This window comes from Dasypus novemcinctus, chromosome 8 (assembly GCF_030445035.2).
Source record: "Dasypus novemcinctus isolate mDasNov1 chromosome 8, mDasNov1.1.hap2, whole genome shotgun sequence".
In the NCBI taxonomy this organism is placed as follows: Eukaryota; Metazoa; Chordata; class Mammalia; order Cingulata; family Dasypodidae; genus Dasypus; species Dasypus novemcinctus.
Window position 1 is genome coordinate 97,495,687 of NC_080680.1, and position 17,552 is coordinate 97,513,238.

General features: G+C 49.6%; 1 protein-coding gene across 1 annotated transcript in view; it reads left to right on the forward strand.

Moving 5' to 3' along the window:
- The window catches only part of TTLL11 (tubulin tyrosine ligase like 11), a 259,912-nt gene extending 242,612 nt beyond the window's left edge, over positions 1–17,300 (forward strand). The window contains exon 9 of the mRNA XM_004453912.3: positions 10,367–17,300. Coding sequence (XP_004453969.2) covers positions 10,367–10,659 — 293 coding nt within the window. The 3' untranslated portion in view covers positions 10,660–17,300. The remainder of the gene's footprint in view (positions 1–10,366) is intronic.
- Positions 17,301–17,552: the final 252 nt, after the last annotated feature.

Consider the following 17,552-nt stretch of genomic DNA (forward strand, 5'->3'; position numbering starts at 1 on the left):
TTTACAGAAGAGGAAAGCGAACCTCCTAGAGGAGAAGCTCCTGGCTCCAAATCACACCACTGTGTGTGCCGGGGCAGGACCCTCCGAGAACCCAGGTCCCTGATCTCAGGCTCACCGCATGATTTTTCCTCGTAATTTGATTCGATTGACTCATTTATTCCTCAGTTGCTGAGAGCCCACTCCGATAGCTGGGGACTGGGGGAGAGCCAAGGACTCCCTGACCTTGAGACGCCCACAGCCTAGCAGGGAGAGGCAGTCAGCTGACTCCATAAAGGAGGAAAATGAAGCCAGCGTCACACTAGCCCTCCAGGCAGTGCGAGGTGAGGGGGAGAGGACTGAAGGCACTTGCACTACTCTTTCTTTCAGGCTGTATTCGGCTTTTTGTGGGTCATTGGAAAACCCACTCAGGGCAGCTATTACTGTCCGCACTTTACAGATGAAGAAACCAAGACCCAGCGGTGTGAAATGACTTGCCAAAGACTAGACAGCTAGGAAGTGGCAGAGCTGGGGCCCTCTCTAGCTCGCCTGACTCCCTGTTACCCTGCCGCGGAGCCCAGTGCCACCTCACAGGAAACGCCAGGCTTGATCTCCCATCTGTGGGTCCTTGGAGACCCCAGCCTCAGACCTAGAGAGACCCAAGGTAATGCCTGCTGGGACTGTTGAGCTGCAGACAGGGAGGCAGGCTGTGCGGGGCCCGAAGAGCAGAGAGAAGGCTGAGGTTCTTGTGATGAACCGCCTTGGGGCGCGTGCAGCCTTCATTCACGGCTCTTCTGGGGAGCATTTCACCACACAGACAGGAATCACGAAGCTAATTCTAGTCAGGATCGCTCAGCTTTATTTCCTACCGGTGATTCTAAACAGAAAACCAGTACACTTACACATTTAGAATTTCACTATGAGACAGAAACATCTATTCTAGGTGAATAATAAGAGAGAGATTTAAAGGTTGAGGAGAGAGAAGGAGTTGGCAAGTGCTGTGCTAGGCCAGCACACCAAAACCTTGCGATAGTGTTACTAACAAGGAAGCGCAGGTATTATTTTTGAGAGGGAAAAAAAGAATCTCATATTCAGTCTGGGATAATATCCCTGGCTGTCGACAATGATTTGGATTTAATTATATCATATATGCAAATGGGCTCTGTAAACTGTAAAATAATATCTAAATGTCAGATGTTAAGAAAGAGCATGGCGTAGGGAAAGGAAGGTGGGTGTGAGAGTCAGGTGGGCATGGGGTTACCTGCTGCCACGGCCACTTCCGGGGTCACCTTGACAAGCCACTCGGCCTCTCTGGGCCGGTGCTCCTCAACTGTACCTGGGAAGTCTTTGCGAGCATGTCCTCCTCTGAACAATGCTGCTAGAACACAGGAGGAAACGGATATTCTTTGTAAATTAGAAAGGGCTATGCGCACACCAAGTATTATTCTCGCTTCCGTCCTTAAACCCCAGAATAGATGATGGGATTATTGCAGAGCCGCTACCAGCGCTTTCATTAATTCCTGTGTGCAGGGATCCCTCCCTGGGAGTGGGAAGGAGAGGACTCTGGGCCAGAAGGCGCCACGGGCCCACCCTCGCCCCGCCGATTGACAGAATGAGGCCGTGGTCTGTCCAGGGCTGCATCCCAATATCTAGTGACAGTCTCGGGCGAGAGACGTGCGTCTAGATCAACTGGAATGTTTCACAGGCTGCCTTCTGCAGCGACATCCGTCAACCCAAATGTAGTTTTATAAAAACTCAACAGCTTATCTTCTGGCGTAGGAGGCAGGTGGGGAAAGCCTGTTTGCAAAGACCCACGGATCTGACTGCATCTCGGAGCTGACATTCAGGAGACATGGATGCGGCCCCATCCCGCACCCAGCTGCAAGGCAGGGGTGGCTTCTTGTTCTAAATGACTGGAATTAACACTCCAACTGTGGCCGTCTCCTTAAAGGCTCTCGAAGTAGAAGGAGCGGTGGTGTCAAGAAGTTAAGAGAATGGCCTTTGGGGTCTGTCACCCACGAGCTCCCCTGTGGGCAAGTGTCTCAGAGTAAACTAGGATTGATGATATACCTACTTCCAAGGTGTTTGTTAGATTAGGAAAAATAATGCCTGGGAAGCCTTTCGCCCAGGGCCTTGCACATAATGAGGGCTCAATAAATACTCTTATTGTTTAGTCGTCATTAATATGCCATTCAAGCAACGTTATCAAAGAGATGCCTCCAACTCCTCAGAGCTGTGAGGGTTGTTCCCAGGCTGGCAGGGGAGCAGAGAAGAGCCGCAGGATTCCTTGCTGTTTTTCCTAAATGGCTCAGGTAATCTCAGAGGCTAGGCTTGCGGAGGAGAGCCAGGCCCTGGGCTTACTTCAGCAGAACGGGGTGGGGGTAGGGGGTGGGGGCGCAGAAAAGAAGGTTTGTTCTTTGCAGCCCTGAAGGCTCTTCATCACCACAGCAGCCCTAGCACTGCACGGGGTTCTTCAAAGGCCATTCTCCTAACTTCTTTACCCCACCGCCTCTTCGAGAGAGCCCTGACAGAACTGGGCAAGTGGGAGCGTGCATTCCGCAGGCTTCCCCTCACCCCGGCAGTCTAATCCCACCAGGGCAGAATCCCTCACGGTGCCACAAATGCCGTTTGCGGGCCTAGTCGCGGACTGACAGAATCTCCAGGGGAAGGAAACAGGAACCTACGTGGCTGGAAAGGTCTCCACGTTATTTTATACGTGAAATGTTTGCAAACCGCTGGCCTAGAACTCAAGTCAGGTCTCTTCGGCCTGGTTTTAGCAGCCCTCCTTCCTCGCGGCCCCTGACTTGCCCTCACACCTGCATCGGCCCTTCCGCAGAGTGCGCGTTCCATTGGAGCCACCTTCAGACCCTGTCCAGAATCTAATGTCCCCTCACCATCTCCACCACTACCACCCCGGGCCAAGCCACTCTCTGCTGTTCTCAAACTCATACAGTAGTCCCTAGTGGATCTGCGCGCCTGCTTTCACCTGTGCCCCTGCTGCCGGGTCTCAGCACAGCAGTCACAGTGATCTTGTTGCTTCAAACTGCCCCAGCGGCTTCGTTTTCTGCAGGATGAAATCCAAAGTCTCTCCCATGGTCTCTTGGCCCTCTGCGGCCTGGCCTTCTGCAGTCTTTCTGGGTGAATCTACCTCCAGACAGATATGGACAGGAAAGGCCAGGGCATAGGATAGGCCACAGGGGCCCTGCCCGCCCCCCAATCCCACTCCCCGCCCTGCTCCCAGCAGTCAAGCTGTGCCGCTGGAGGGAGACGGGAGTGTGTGGTTTCTCAGAAACTGAGAGAGCACCTTAACACGAAGCTGGAACAATGGCATAGATTCTCAGCTCCATCATTAGTCTTTTAAAAAGAGATGATAAGATTTGCTCTCAATCCGTGTCTTAAAATGTAGACAGGTTTAGTCCAAAGTCAAGTCTCTCAGTTTGGGGGGAAGGATATATTGCAAATGGGCCCCTGGTTGCATATGAGCTGTCAGAGTAGAAAATGTGCTGAATGTCTCAGCGGCCCAAAGAAGGAGAGCAAGGGCTGGGATTCTCCAAGTGGGTCCCTGGTGTGTCCCAGGAGCCTCAACCTCACTTGGGAGCTTAGAAATGCAAATTCCCAGACCCTCCCCTATGCCTTTCAGAATAGGGAACTCTGCAGGTGGGACCCAGCCTGTGGTTTAGCAAGTCCTCCAGGAGATCCTGCAGTTTGAGGATCTCTTACCTGGGTCATTTTGGTTTCAAAAATCTGCAAAGAACTCAGGAAAGAGTTTTCAGAGGTTGCTCTTTCCCTTCGCTTCTTGGCTTACCTCGGTGTCCTCAGCTGTAAAATGGGAATAGTAGCATCTGCATCACAAAATCATGAAAAGGTTCACAGTTCTAGATCGTTACTGGCACCTGCCGTGTGCCAGGCTGTGCTGTGCTCTGGGGATGGAGAGAATATGGGAACTTGGTCCCTGCCTCCAGGACCACAGGTTCAACTGGGGAGACAACCACATACCACGAATTTGTCACAATAGACAAGAACTAAGAGGAAGCACGGAGGATGAGTGATGACCTCCACCAGGGGTGGATCAAGACAGCTTCATAGAACCAGAGACCTCAGAGACTGGGTTGTTGTTTTTTTTAAATAATATTTGGTTTGTTTTGTCCTGTAATCTAATATTTGCAATAAACATGCATAGTAGAAGGAAAGACGTAAAAATATCTTATGTCACCCCCCTCTCAAAGTGGTCAGAGTATAATAATTGAAAGCTACTGTATGTAAGATTATTAATAATGGCATTGTATACATTGTTGTCCCTTTGGACAGGAATATTTTGTTAGGATAAATTCCTAGGATTGTGAGCACTGTATTAAACGATAGAAACATTTGAATGACTCTTACAACTTATTGTCAAGTTGCTTTTCAAAACTCTGCGGCAATTTCACCACCACCTCACTGTTATGTTCTTTTACGTTTTTGTTTGTTTCATGGACAAGCAATGGCACCATGTGGCTTTAGTGGGACTAGATGTTTCCTCTCTCAGTTGCCAATATATGTGATTCGTCCACTTGGGTACTCTATATGGCTTAAATATTTTTAACGTGAAATGAATTACTAAACCAACTTTGCATTTTAAAAACACCCCAAATTCTTAGAGTTTTATCATAAATCAACCAGAAATAAAAATAATGATATATCAAGTGTTTTTTAATATTATTAATAATAGTGAAAAAATGTAAATAGTCTAACTATACAGCAGTGAAGGTGTGGTTAAGTGATATAAAAGGCAAAAATTTTGATGGGATATTATACAACCATTAAAATACTGTTTAGGAAGGCTGCATAGCAACATATAAATATAATAATAATTTTAAGCAAAATAAATACAAAGTTCTGTGCCGTTATTATTACAACTAAGTGAAAATACCTCTTCCTACAGACAGAGTAGATGGAAGATCAGTCAGTGAAGACATTTGAATTCTAGAGGCTACCATACTTTCTGCTAATATTCTTACCATATTTTATAATAAATCCTTTTCTTTTTTTGAGGTACCCTGGGTCAGGGTAGACCTCATATGCAGGAAGCTGATTCTCGACCACTTAGTCACATTGGCTACCCTGAGTTGGATTTTTCATTTGTTTGCTGGCTGTTTGTTTGGGGTTTTTTTTGTTCCTTTTGTTTTTTAAGATTTATTATTTATTTATTTCTCCCCACCCCCTCGTTGTTTGCACTTGCTGTGTCTGTTCATTTTCCCTATTTCTCTAGGAGGCACTGGGAAATGAACCCTGGGCCTTTGATGTGGAAGAGAGGTACCTAATTGCTTGAGCCACCTCCATCCTTGCTTTATTGAGTCTCTCATCCTGATTTTCTTCTTGTCTCTTGTTGCATCATCTTGAGTCAGCTTGCCATACCTTCCTGTCACATCAGCTCACTCTTTCTCGTCTTTTTTAGAAGGCACCGGGAACCTCTACTCCCTGCTTTGTTGTGTCTCTCATTATGTTTTTCTTCTTGTGCCTCTTGTTGTATCATCTTATTGTGTCAGCTTGCCACGCCTGCCTGGTGCACCAGCTTACTGTCTTCTTTAAGAACCAAACCAGGGACCTTCCATGTGGTAGGCGGGAGCTCAATCGCTTGAGCCACCTCCGCTTTCCTCTAATAAATTCTAATAAGGAAGAAGAAAACCCAGTTCTGCCTGATAAAACATGTTAACTATTTGTCAAGGATCTGGAAAAGGCTGAAGACTCAGCCAGGTGGGAGTTATCCCTCCCTGAGGCCCACCTCTCAGGTGGACCTTAGCAGCCCTGATCCAGACATAAAACTTGTACCCTGCGGGCACTGACTCCCCATCCCCACCTCTACCCTCTTGAAAAGATCAAGTTCTCTGACGCTGGGTGAATAGTGACCATTTCCTAGGCCACCTGGATGGGATGAGGCTGAGTAGTATTTTTTCTTGTTGAGCTAAAATTTACCACCTCTTAGCATGGGTCATGGTGGGGAGAGACCCTGTGCTCTCTGGCTGGCCAGATGAGAGCTGTTTAGGAGGATTGCATTGTACAGTTTGGGGTGTCCCGTCTCCCCAAGCCTCATCACCCTCAGGCTCTCTCAGACCCGTACAACAGAGCTGAGCGAAACCCGCAGGGCTGGCTGGCTGTACCGACAGGCCCTTTCCTCAGCCCCCTGCCTGAGAAGTGTTTGGTTGGCTTGTTTTGATTTCAGGTTTTTTTTCCTTTTTTTCGCGGGGAGAGGTTTGAGGGTACACTGAGCTAGTCTGCAGTCTGGTCCTGCTTTTGTCACCTCCTTTGGGCCTCACCTCCACCACCTCCCCTCTGTAGAATGGAGAGATTAGACAAGGATCCCAGGCCTCGGGAGTGAGGGACGCTTTGCAGTTGTAAAGGTGCCTACGTCCTGAGGTGGGGGACCTGTGCAGGCAGGACTCCCGGCCGCCACCTCCCGGCCTCCTCAGAGAGGGGTCCCTTTGTCTGGCATATTGGGCTCCCTGGGAAGATTGTATTTGGGAGACAAAACAAGCCCCCCCCCCAAAACAAACAAACAAACAAAACCCACAAAGTTCCTATCCCTATAAACATACTTAGAAATCACCAGACTTAAAAATGTGATCAGGCTGTTATAAGTATTGGGCTCCACACTCAGATCACATCTCGCTTTGCCCCGACACCTTCGGTAGCTCCCCAGTCCCTTTCCCTGGCATTGGCTCCAACCTCTCCATGGCTTCTTAGCCACAGCCTAGCCCAGCTGCCTCCCTCCCCCCCCCCCCACCCTACTGCACACTCGGGTTATTAAAGTGCTGCCCACCTCTCCTCTCCTTTCTCAACCCAGCCCCCCCACCTCGTGTCTGCCCATCAAAGCCTCCCCCGTTCTTTCAGGCCCAGCTCCAATGCCCCTTCTGCACAAGCCTGCTCTGACACCACAACCCCCCAGACTCCACCCGCCTCCGGCTTTCCTGCTTCCTGCAGGTCCTAATATTTCCCTCTGAGCCTGGCTGTTCAGAGCACGGTCGTGCCCTTCCTTCTAGAGTGTTCTCGTTGGGAATGCTCAGGAAAGCTTTCCGGGAATCGGGTGCAGCTTCAGCAATGCACAAGGCCCACGTCTGAATCCCAGCCCTGCCACTTCCCAGCATGTGCCCTGCGGGCAAGTTCACGCCTCTCCCCGGGTCTCGGTTTTCGGTTTTCTCATCAGCGTGATGGAAGTTGTGGTGAGGGTCTGCATGTTTGGCGTGGTGTGTCTGACTCATGCAAGAAAGTCATTAAATATCCATTCCCTTTCCCTTCTTCCATTTCCCCTTTATATAGATTTTTTTTCAAACTTTTTATCAAAATAGGATATGTGATACAGAAAGTGTGCGTTATGTATTTTTTCAAAATAATACATGTACGTGGCTTCGAATTCAAATAGCAACAAAGGGCTCATAACTAAAAGCAGCTGCCCCCTGAGGTCCCCTTTTTCTACCTTTAGCATTTTCCATTGCATATTTTAACATTGCACACGTTAACTATAGAAAGTGAGAAAATGCAGACAAGCAAAAAGAAGACCAAGTATAACACATGAAATCCCCCTTCTTATTCAAAATGTCTTTTTCCAGGTGATTTATCACACATTTTTTTCCCAAGAGGGTCTTCACTGCATCTTTTCTGTGCATTATAGCTCTAATCCCAGCCGGCTTTCACAACTACTGTTCATTGAATAAAAAGGTGCAGTGAAATGCCCCATTCCTGCTACTCAAGTATGTTCCAGAGACCAGCAGTGTTGGTACCACCAGGAAAGCTGGCATCTCAGACCCCACCCCAGAATCTTCACTTTAAAGCAGGGGTTCTTAACAAGGAGTCTGTGAACTTGAACTGAAATTTTTAAAACATTATTCTTGCAGGGATGTGTTGGTGCGGGTGTGGTATAGTTATTAAATAATACACAGTATAGTGTGGATTTAGTGTGGGGTCCATTGTTTTCACCTGATGGCAAAGGGGTTTGTGGAGCAAAAAAAGGTTAAGAACCCCTGCTTTAAAAAGAGGGTGGTGATTGGAGTGCACTTTATAGCTGAGATATGTGGCCGATCAGAGCGATCAAAGTTGCAATCCACTGCCTATTACAGTCCTGGTCAAGAAGTTTAAGCTTCTTGTGCTGCTTCCCTTAGAGAGAGACTTGCTACAAAATAACGTCAGCTGAACTGCACGGTATGATTGATGACAGGATGATTTACATTCTGGCCCAAGCTCCTTATCTTGTCAGGGACCAGGGACACACATTTCGTGGACTTGGCAGACCACACTTCGAGTAGCACTATTCAGAGGGGCTGCGACAGGGGTCTTGAGCTTTAGATGCTGGCCTTTTCCACTCTGCTTGTACCTGATCCTCTGGCCCAAATGTGATGGGCACAAGTGATGTCTGATTCCTCCCTGGGGAAACACACACACGCACGCACAAGCTCTAGCAGAGCCCTGGCCCAGAGGAGGTAATTTGGAAGCATCCCCTGGAGTTAGACTGAGGCCCCCATTTCCCTGTCTTCATGCACACCTGTGTTTGTATTAAAAAGGTTTTGCACCAGGTACTGTTCTCTTTATCAATTCCTCCTGGTAGGGCCAAATACAGCAGGGGACTTGCAGAGATCTGGAGTAAAGAGAAGCCGAGCAAAAAACCTTGATGGACTTGAAAGGAGGTGAAAAACTTCTTTGCTTAATTCAAGTTCCCAAGGCAAAAAAGAGCTCGCAGATCCCAGAGCCCACACATACAACCCCGCATTTACAAACTCCGGGTCAGACTTCTGCCCACAGTGGCAGGAACTTCCCAGCCAGGAGAGCAAGGCCACTGGGAAGACACAGATTAGCCAGCCTCGTCTAAAGTGCTGGGCAGCATTCCTGTCCAGCTTTGGTGTCACATTCTCCAGGGATTTGATGGATTTGGATCACAGGGTTCATTTTTATTGGGAGCCAGACTTTGGGCTTCCACTCCACCGTTCTCTAGCTGTGTGACATTAGGCAAGTCACGTAACCTCTCTGAGTGTCCGTTTCCCCATCTATAAGGGAGGGCATAATAATATTGACCTCGCAAAGATATCAGGAGAACCAGTGACAATGTGTGTAAAGTGTCTAGCACCAACTCCTTCCTTCCTTCACTCATTCATTAGGTGTTTCTATATTGACCCCCTTCCATGTGCTTGGCCTTGGGGGTAGAGGGATAAGCCGGGGCTCACAGTCCAGAAAGGAAAGATAGAGCTTGTCAAAGAACCACACAAATAAACCCTAAAAAAAAACTGTCATAGTGCTACAAAGAAAAGATTAAGAAGCTTCTAACAGGGTCCTGGTCTAATCTGGGGCTCAGGGCAGGTTTTACTGAGGAAGTGATTTTGAGCTCAGATCCCAAGAATGCCAGCGGCAAAGTGTGGACTCTTATTAAAAAGTTCCAGAATATAGTTTTGGGTAGAGAGAAGGGGTTGTGTTTATTTTAATTTTGAGGTAAAATTTACGTTCAGTAAAATGCACAAAACTTAAGGGTAAAATATGATGAGTTTCAACAAATATATACACTCACGGACCCAACACCTCTATCAAGATCAGGTTTGTATTAATTCAAGTTTATTTTATTTTATTTTTTTTTAAAGATTTATTTATTTATTTAATTTCCCCCCCTCCCCTGGTTGTCTCTTCTTGGTGTCTATTTGCTGCGTCTTGTTTCTTTGTCCGCTTCTGTTGTCGTCAGCGGCACGGGAAGTGTGGGCGGCGCCATTCCTGGGCAGGCTGCACCCTCTTTTCACGCTGGGCGGCTTTCCTCACGGGCGCACTCCTTGCGCGTGGGGCTCCCCCACGCGGGGGACACCCTTGCGTGGCACGGCACTCCTTGCGCGCATCAGCGCTGCGCATGGCCAGCTCCACACGGGTCAAGGAGGCCCGGGGTTTGAACCGCGGACCTCCCATGTGGTAGATGGACGCCCTAACCACTGGGCCAAAGTCCAAGTTTATTTTTAATCACCTTTTCTCCCTTATTATAAAAGTTAGGTGCTGGGTCTTACTGGGGACATTTCAATGTGGTGAAACAAGTGAGGCTTTGGGCTAGGGCTAAATCCCAATGCCACGCTTCCTATCGCTATGACTTTGGCTAGGTCTCTCTACTTCTCCACTGAGACTCAATCTCCTCATCTGTAAAGTAGAGTTCATAAGCCCTAACTCAAAAGGTTATTTAAAGGATTGACTCTGAAAATGCTTGTAGAATGCCCAGCCGGTGTCTGGCACAGGGTAGGCACTCTGTGAGTTAGTCTGACTACTATTTTCTAGAATGGCAGTGGTCGTGGGGAGAACGGCCGACTGTAGTTGGCAGCACGTGACTGGGCCTCTTCGGGTCAGCGTGCCGGGCAACTCTTGCACAAGCCCGCCCCTAACGCCGTCTTTCTGTCCGCAGGAATGTGTCTGCAGGCATTCATAGAGGCTTTCTTTTACCTGGCTCAGAAGAAGTTCAAGATGCTGCCGCTCCACGAGCAGGTGGCCTCCCTGATCGACCTGTGTGAATACCACCTGTCCCTGCTGGACGAAAAGCGCCTGGTGTGTGGCCGGCGGGGCACCTCGGCGGGGCAGCCCCCTTGTAGCGGCACCCCCCAGGATGCCACCCCCTGCGTCCAGCCGGCGGAGAGCCTCCTCCACCCCCACACTGACAGTGCCAGTAAGCCATCCCTTTACAGACGCCCGCTGTCCTGAGGGCCACTCTGTCCTCCCAGAAGCAGAGAGGGGCCTGCAGGGCTGAAACGAGTCCCGGGGCTGCTTGCCTGTGGAGAACTCCCATCTGGGATGCCCATTACTTGTCTCCATGTTCTACCGAGCTACGCTTCTGAAGGCTGATTCTAGCCCCGCCTTCCCCCCGTGCCTCCTGGTGAGCCACCCTGTTTGCTATTCATCGGCGGACGTGTGACATCTAAAACGTGGCAGATGGCATCTCCTATTTTGGGCTCATGGGCAGCAACAACTGGGGCAAAACTGTTGTGTTTGAGGCTTGTGGCACAAACAATCCCAAGACTAAGCTGTGGAGGGGAAAGAACTCAAGGAAGTAGAATCTTGGGTTTGCAGGGGCCTCCAAGAGACTGCTGGTTAGAGCCCAAGAGCACCGTTTTTTTCCTACCAACCATCTGTGAAAATGAGGTGGAAACATCCAGCAGGCATTCAGGAACCTCCCACCCCAATCATGTGCTGCTATGTGGGTGCAGTTAACAGATTCAGCCTCGGTTATTTCCTGAGATTACCTGTTGCTACAATGTTTCATTTGTTATTGAGAAATAATTAAGAAGTAACTAAGTTCCTGTAGAGCCTCAGTGCTGGCAGGATCCTCAGAGGTCATTTTACTTGACTTTGACCACCAAAGTGGGAACCCTGTCTTTGACCTCCTTGGCGTGAGGTTGTCGGCCAAGCACTCTGCTAGGCGCCCTGGGCGGGACAAGGGGAGGAAAATAAGATCTGGATAAGCGTGAGGGAAAGCAGGAGTGTGCATGTTAGAGCCTCCGGTGTTAGAGTTGTTGGAGGAAAAGGGAGTCCCAGCTCTCCCCTCCAGGAGGCCCTCCTGTTACCCCCCAAGCTCGGTCCCCGGGCAGCCCCCTCTTAGAGAGGGAGCCTTAGAGCCGCTGAAGGCAGCATTTTGGTAAGCAGCTGGGGCAAGCCAGCGCCCGGGATCCGTGGACAAGGCAGATGGGAGGCTGCCCTTGTAGAGCCCAGCTCTCCAGAGTCTTGCTGGAGTTGGGGTTAACGTGGCCCTTTCTGGGGCTCTGGGAGAGCTGACCATCACGTTCACAGGAGAGAGGGGAGGTCTTGGACAGCACTAGCGTGCACCTGGCATACAGTAGGACTCCGGAAATGCTTGCAAATGCAGGACAAGGGGCAGGGCCATGGGATGGCAGAAGTTTGCCCTAAACTCCTGCTGCTTTTCTTTCTTTCCTTCCTTCTAACATCCTCTCCCACCCCCTGATTCACAAGTCCTCTTCACTCAACCTGATGAGAGCAGTTGACTGAAAAAGTACCTGTCGAAATGAATTCCTTGGATTCACCCTCATACAGAGTGTTTTTAAACCCAAAGAATGTTGTTACCCCCAGGTCTCTGCATTTGTTGGCAGGTTGCTGTACAGCAGAGGGGCCCCTGTCACTCCCTGCCTGGCCCTCCTTCCCAGCCAGCAGAAGCCCACTCTCTCAGGGAGTAAAACCTGTCCCCAACCCACAGAACCGCTACCCCGCCATGCCCCTTGCCCGCTGCCCTGCCCGGGGGAGAGGGCTCCTAGAACCCGGCCCTTCTGCGTCCATTCCGGGAACCATGGCAGGGTCATCTCGTAACAACTTTATTTTCCCAGGCAAAAGGGAGGACATGTGCTAAAATTGGCACAGGCAGGAAGAACCCAATGTGCATTCCACACGCAGACATTTTGGAGACATCAGCAGCCCAGTTCTCCAGTGCCCTTGAGCAGCCGGATAGCGTTCCCACGCTCAGCTGAGGGCGGGAAGGCTGGGAGAGCGTGTGGTCAGGTCGGGGCCCGGTCAGGGTCTGTGGGTCTCTTCCTCACTGGGCGAGCTGCTGCTAGGCTGCCCCATTTGTGGATCCAGCTCCAAATGCAAACCCCTGGAGGGCCCGCCCTGCGCGGGGCCTGGCTGGGGCCCTCGCGCCTCATCCTACTGTCACACAGGCTGTCCAGCATGACGCAGGACAAGTAATGTTCACCATGGTCCACTGCCAGCAGACAGGGTTGGAGGACTGCGGGGCTGCTTCTGCAGTCCTCTTAGCCTTAGCAAATGGAGTTCACGGCGAAAGCCCTGGGTGAATGTAACCCAGCCTATTTGTTAGCAGCTGGAAACAAACAAGACTCTTCTAAACAAAGACCTAACTTTATACCATTTCTTGATGCTGGTTTTCAGAAAGCATTTACTTGCCAAAATGGAGTGTAATTTTTTATAATTCTTTTTAAAAAATTTATCAATAGGTTGAATTCCAGCCACATAGTTTGGGGTGATATAAAATCGTCACTCTCATAGCAAGGAAGGTCCATTCCCCACCCAGTGCTCTGTGATCACTGTCACTTAAGGTGCCCTCTCTTCTAGAAGGATCTCCTCCTCTGCAGACATCCCTGGAAGATGCAGACTCTGGCAGGGAGCGTTGTGGAAATGAGGCTGCATTTTATGAGGGCAGCAGCAAATCAGACCCTTTTTTCCTCAAGGCTCAAGAATTAAGAGGCTGCTGCATTATCAGAGTGGGCAATAGGAGTCTTCTCCCAGCTCGGGGTTCCTAACGGGAGGCCCCAGGTGTTACTCTTTTTGGTAATTGGCCCCTCATTTGACAGGGGTATAAATGAAGTGAGAGCAAAAACAGACATCGCCTTCCTCCTAGAAGAGAGAACAGATCAAATGAGTCCAGACCCAGAGGCACAGCCCTGGAGGGCTGAGGGCCCTGTGCTGTGCCTGCATTTACGTCAGGATTACCTGCTGTAGAAGTAGGTAAGTCCCTTCCTTAGAATGGCCCTTGGCATCCACCCCCAGCCTCTTCTCCCCAATTCCTTCCTAACCCACAAATACCCCAGTTCCCTGCACCCCATCTTAGTTTGGGGTCTACATCGTAGAATGGCAGGCAGAGTGATAGGGTCAGCCTGGAGAAGGAAGTTTCTTCCGGAGAACAGGGCAGGTCAACAGAACTGGGCCATTGGTGCTCAACCCATCCCCTCCTGCCATGCTGTCTTGCCCCTTCTGGCGTGTCCCTAACTTGGACAGAGGAGCCCTCCAGCTCTAGACAGCTTCCTGACCCCTTCCTCACAGAATTTGCCTGTTCCCTTCCTTCGAGTCCTTCTTGGGTTGGGACAGCTGATATGCTCAGCAGTTTCTCCTGTATGGGCCCAGGGGCCTGGTGAGAATGGAGTGGGCAGTGGGTGCTTATGAAGATGTGTTCAATTTAGTGCAGTAGTTAACAAGTGCGGGCCCCAAAGATCCCTCCCTGTATGCAGAGGCCGGGCCTCCTCTCCACCCCCAGGGCCACCCCTCTTGCTGCTCCTCTAGGTTTCTGGTCACTCTCCCAAGCTCAGCCCTCCTCATTTCTTGCCTGGACTTTGTCAGTCTCCATGCCTCCCAAGGCCCTCCAAACCATCCTCCATTCCTGTCAACTTGGAAAACCACACATCCCTGCTCATTTTTTCCTGGATACAGCCCAAGCTCCTTAACCTAACATTCAGGCCCCCTTAGAATCAAGTCTATTCCTTTCTTCCCACCTAAAATCCGTACCTGGTTCACATACCTCCCATGTCAGCCTCTGCAGTACCCACAGCTCCCTGGCCTCCAACTCTGTGATCCCACAGCTCTTGGGCTCTGTTGTTTTCCTCCATAGCGGGAGGTCCACAGGGCACAGACCTGCTCTGTACTCTTGCTTCCTCATTCTTGCTGTTCCCCTTCCGAGAATGACCTTCTCCTGGTGGTCCAATGACAAACATTTTTCCAGGTTTAGCTCAAATATCCCCAGCGCAATCCCCCAACATAATGACTTGCTTCCTGCCTCTGAGTCCTCAAAAGTTCCCTTGTCAGCACACCTACCCTTTGTTATCACAGCCTTTGCTCCCACCAAGCTGTGAGTTCTTTCAAGGTCAGACCTGTGCTAGATCCATGTCAGCCCCTCCAGCAGAGAACAGGGGCCCAGCAGGTGCCTGTGGAAATAATGTGAATGTTCAGCAGCCCCGGGTGAGTGGACAGCGTTAAGATGCTTGCTCTCTGCTTAGCCTGAAGATGTCCTTAAGAATCATGGATCTGGAATCCCTGCCAAGCTGATGCACTAGCTTGTTCTCTCCCTGGGGCACGGTGCTGTCCCATGGCCCTGGGCAGACAAGGACTTCCTCTGACCCTGGGCAGCTCTCTCCATGTCCCTTTGTGTGTAGGCATCGGTCTTGGCAGTGTCCCCATGTCATTCAGCCTTGGAGACAAGGGACTGCCAAGTTGGATTGTTCTCACCACTGCTCCCAATCCAGTCCATCCAGCCTGTCGCTTCAACTTGACCTCAGCCAGCAATTTTGTAGGGTTGTTAAATTCAGAGTGGGTAATCCTGATATAAATGCAGATAGGTGGAGGATGGGAATAGTGCATGTTGGGGAGGAGCCCAGACATTTGGAATGGTGTTCTGTGCCTTTCTAAAACCAACTATCTTCCATACATGAATGTAGCAACATCTGTTTAATTCCTCACAGTTTACAAAGTACTTTTACTTACACCTTCTCATCCAATCCTCCCAACAACCCAGAGAAAGACAAAGATTCTCATAGCGCTCTTTTCACAGATCGGGGAACTGATACCCATGAGGCTAAGTGATTTGTCCAAAGTCTCACGGCTGGTAAAGACAGAGCTGGAATTCACCCCCGAGGACCCCAGGCTCCACATCCCATGCCACTTCCTTGGCACCTTAACTGCTTTACATGGTGCCTCAATGATCCCTACAGCCCAATGGGGAGAGTGGTGGCCCCACTTTACAGACATGGAAACTCACATCTCAGAAAGGCTGGATAGTCGTTCAGCAAGCACCTGGAGGACTCTGGGGACTTAACTCAGGGCATCTGCCTGACCTTCTCCCACTGAGCACCCAAGGACATCTCCACAGGCCATTCCTCTCCCAAGACTCCACACAAGTCAGGGTGACAAGCCACGTCCCACTGGATCAATGGGAACTAAGATGCGATCATGTGGAACATAATGTATGTGAAAATGTTGTGTAAACCAAAGTGCTGCTCAAATGTAATGTTATCTTCAGACTGGTTCTGGTTTCCTAAAAAGTGTAGAGATGAAGGTAAAATGTCCTTCTTAAATGTTGTTATCCATCAAGACAAATGAAGCCGAAAGGGTCAGCTCCTCTCCCTCTCCACCTCCCCTTTTTTCTCACATATTTGAAGACATTCCCCGGTTGAAAACTGGCTCCAGCCGCTCCTCTGACACTTGGAATTTGCCTTGTGATTGCAGAGTGCTACTCCAGTAGCTTAAGCTCCCCACCCCCACCCCCGGTTAATTCCTACACTTCTTGGCCAAACAAGTGAGAACGGGGCTTGAAATGTTGGGCATTTGGGCACCTTCCCTCGAAGCTCAGAAATGATGACGTCTCCCATCAGTGAGCTGGTGTACTCAGAGGCTAAGAGAGCAGTCCCCTCTCTCAGAGAGGTAAATTAACCACAGTGTGTATTAACCTAAAATCCACTCTGCATGACTGATATTTTTGCCAATCTCCTGTTTGGTTTGATGAATATGAGAGAAATTTTCCCATATGGCATATGGATTTCTCCCTCATGAAGTAAGCCCAGTTTTTTTGGTTCCTAAAGACAAAGGACCTTTGCAGAACAGTCTAGACATTCAAGTACTTCCATTTCTAGTAATGAAAAGTCCTGACTTTCATATAACTCAATCCACATAGCATAATGCTCTCCCCCCCCAACATACACACAAACACACATACATGCAAACACACATACACACGAGTACCATGGAGCTTTGGTATAAAATGGCAAAATGATGTTTTTCCTCATACCTGGTCATTTGCTTCTGAGTCTTATTTAGAGAGCAGAATAGAAGGAGCTGCAGCCCTGGGGTAACATAACGGGCACATCAAGTGGCTCATGGGAAATCTTTCCTCCGACGTGGCCAGTGTTTGCTAAGATTCCAACCAGGAAGGGGTCTTGGGTCACAGGGACATCGTCCTTACCACGGCTCCCCCAGACCTCGTCCAGTCTGCTGAAGCAAGGGAAGGAGCTGGCCACTAATAAGCTCAGTGGGCACATTTTCCCTTCAGAAAGTCTTGTGTAAGACCTGGGAAAACGAAGGCAGAGAATCCCAGCAGAGGCCGTGAGCTGCCACGGAGAGAGCCGGGGTTTGGAGTCAGCCCTGGGTCTGGAGTTGGCTCTGTCTGTCATTCTCTAGCTAAGTGACTATGGACAAGGGACTTCACCTCTCTCATCTCTGACCCTCGGCTGTAACATGTAGATCACGTTATAACCAGACCCTGTGAAGAGTCTGCTGCAGGCCTTGGCACCTGGGAAATGTCTTAATGTCTGTTGAGAAAAGGAATGGTCTCAAGATGCCGAAACAAGACGAATGCCAGGGAATAGTGCCTACCTGACACCCCTGATGCGGAGGCTCCTTGTGACCTGCAAGAGGCCCTCTTGCTCCATCCCTTCTCCCTGTGACTGGGGCTCTGCTGCTACTGCCGCTGCTAGACTGCAGCACCTGCCTCTTAAAAGCCTTTAAAGATTCTTTATTAAATTTTCATGGCGCATAAAGTCAAGGTTCTGTTACTTGGCCTCAGTTGTCTTGGTAACTTTGTAAAGTGCAATAATAAAACAAAGCTGAGTGCTGCTAAACACAGGCTCATTGTATAAATGGCTGCAACGTATTGGCAATTTCTTCTGCATGGTAATTTCTGACAGTAAATCCATCGGGGTGGACAATGCTTGTTCATTTTGGGTCAGTTGGTGATACAAGGGCTCTTTTTAATACTTTTTTCTCCCCTAATGGTTAATGCTTGCCTGGGGAGCTAGATATTGCCTCAAAGAACCTGTGGGATCCTGGTGGGGGGAGGGTTGTCGGGGAGCTAGGGAGAAGAGTTTGGAAAA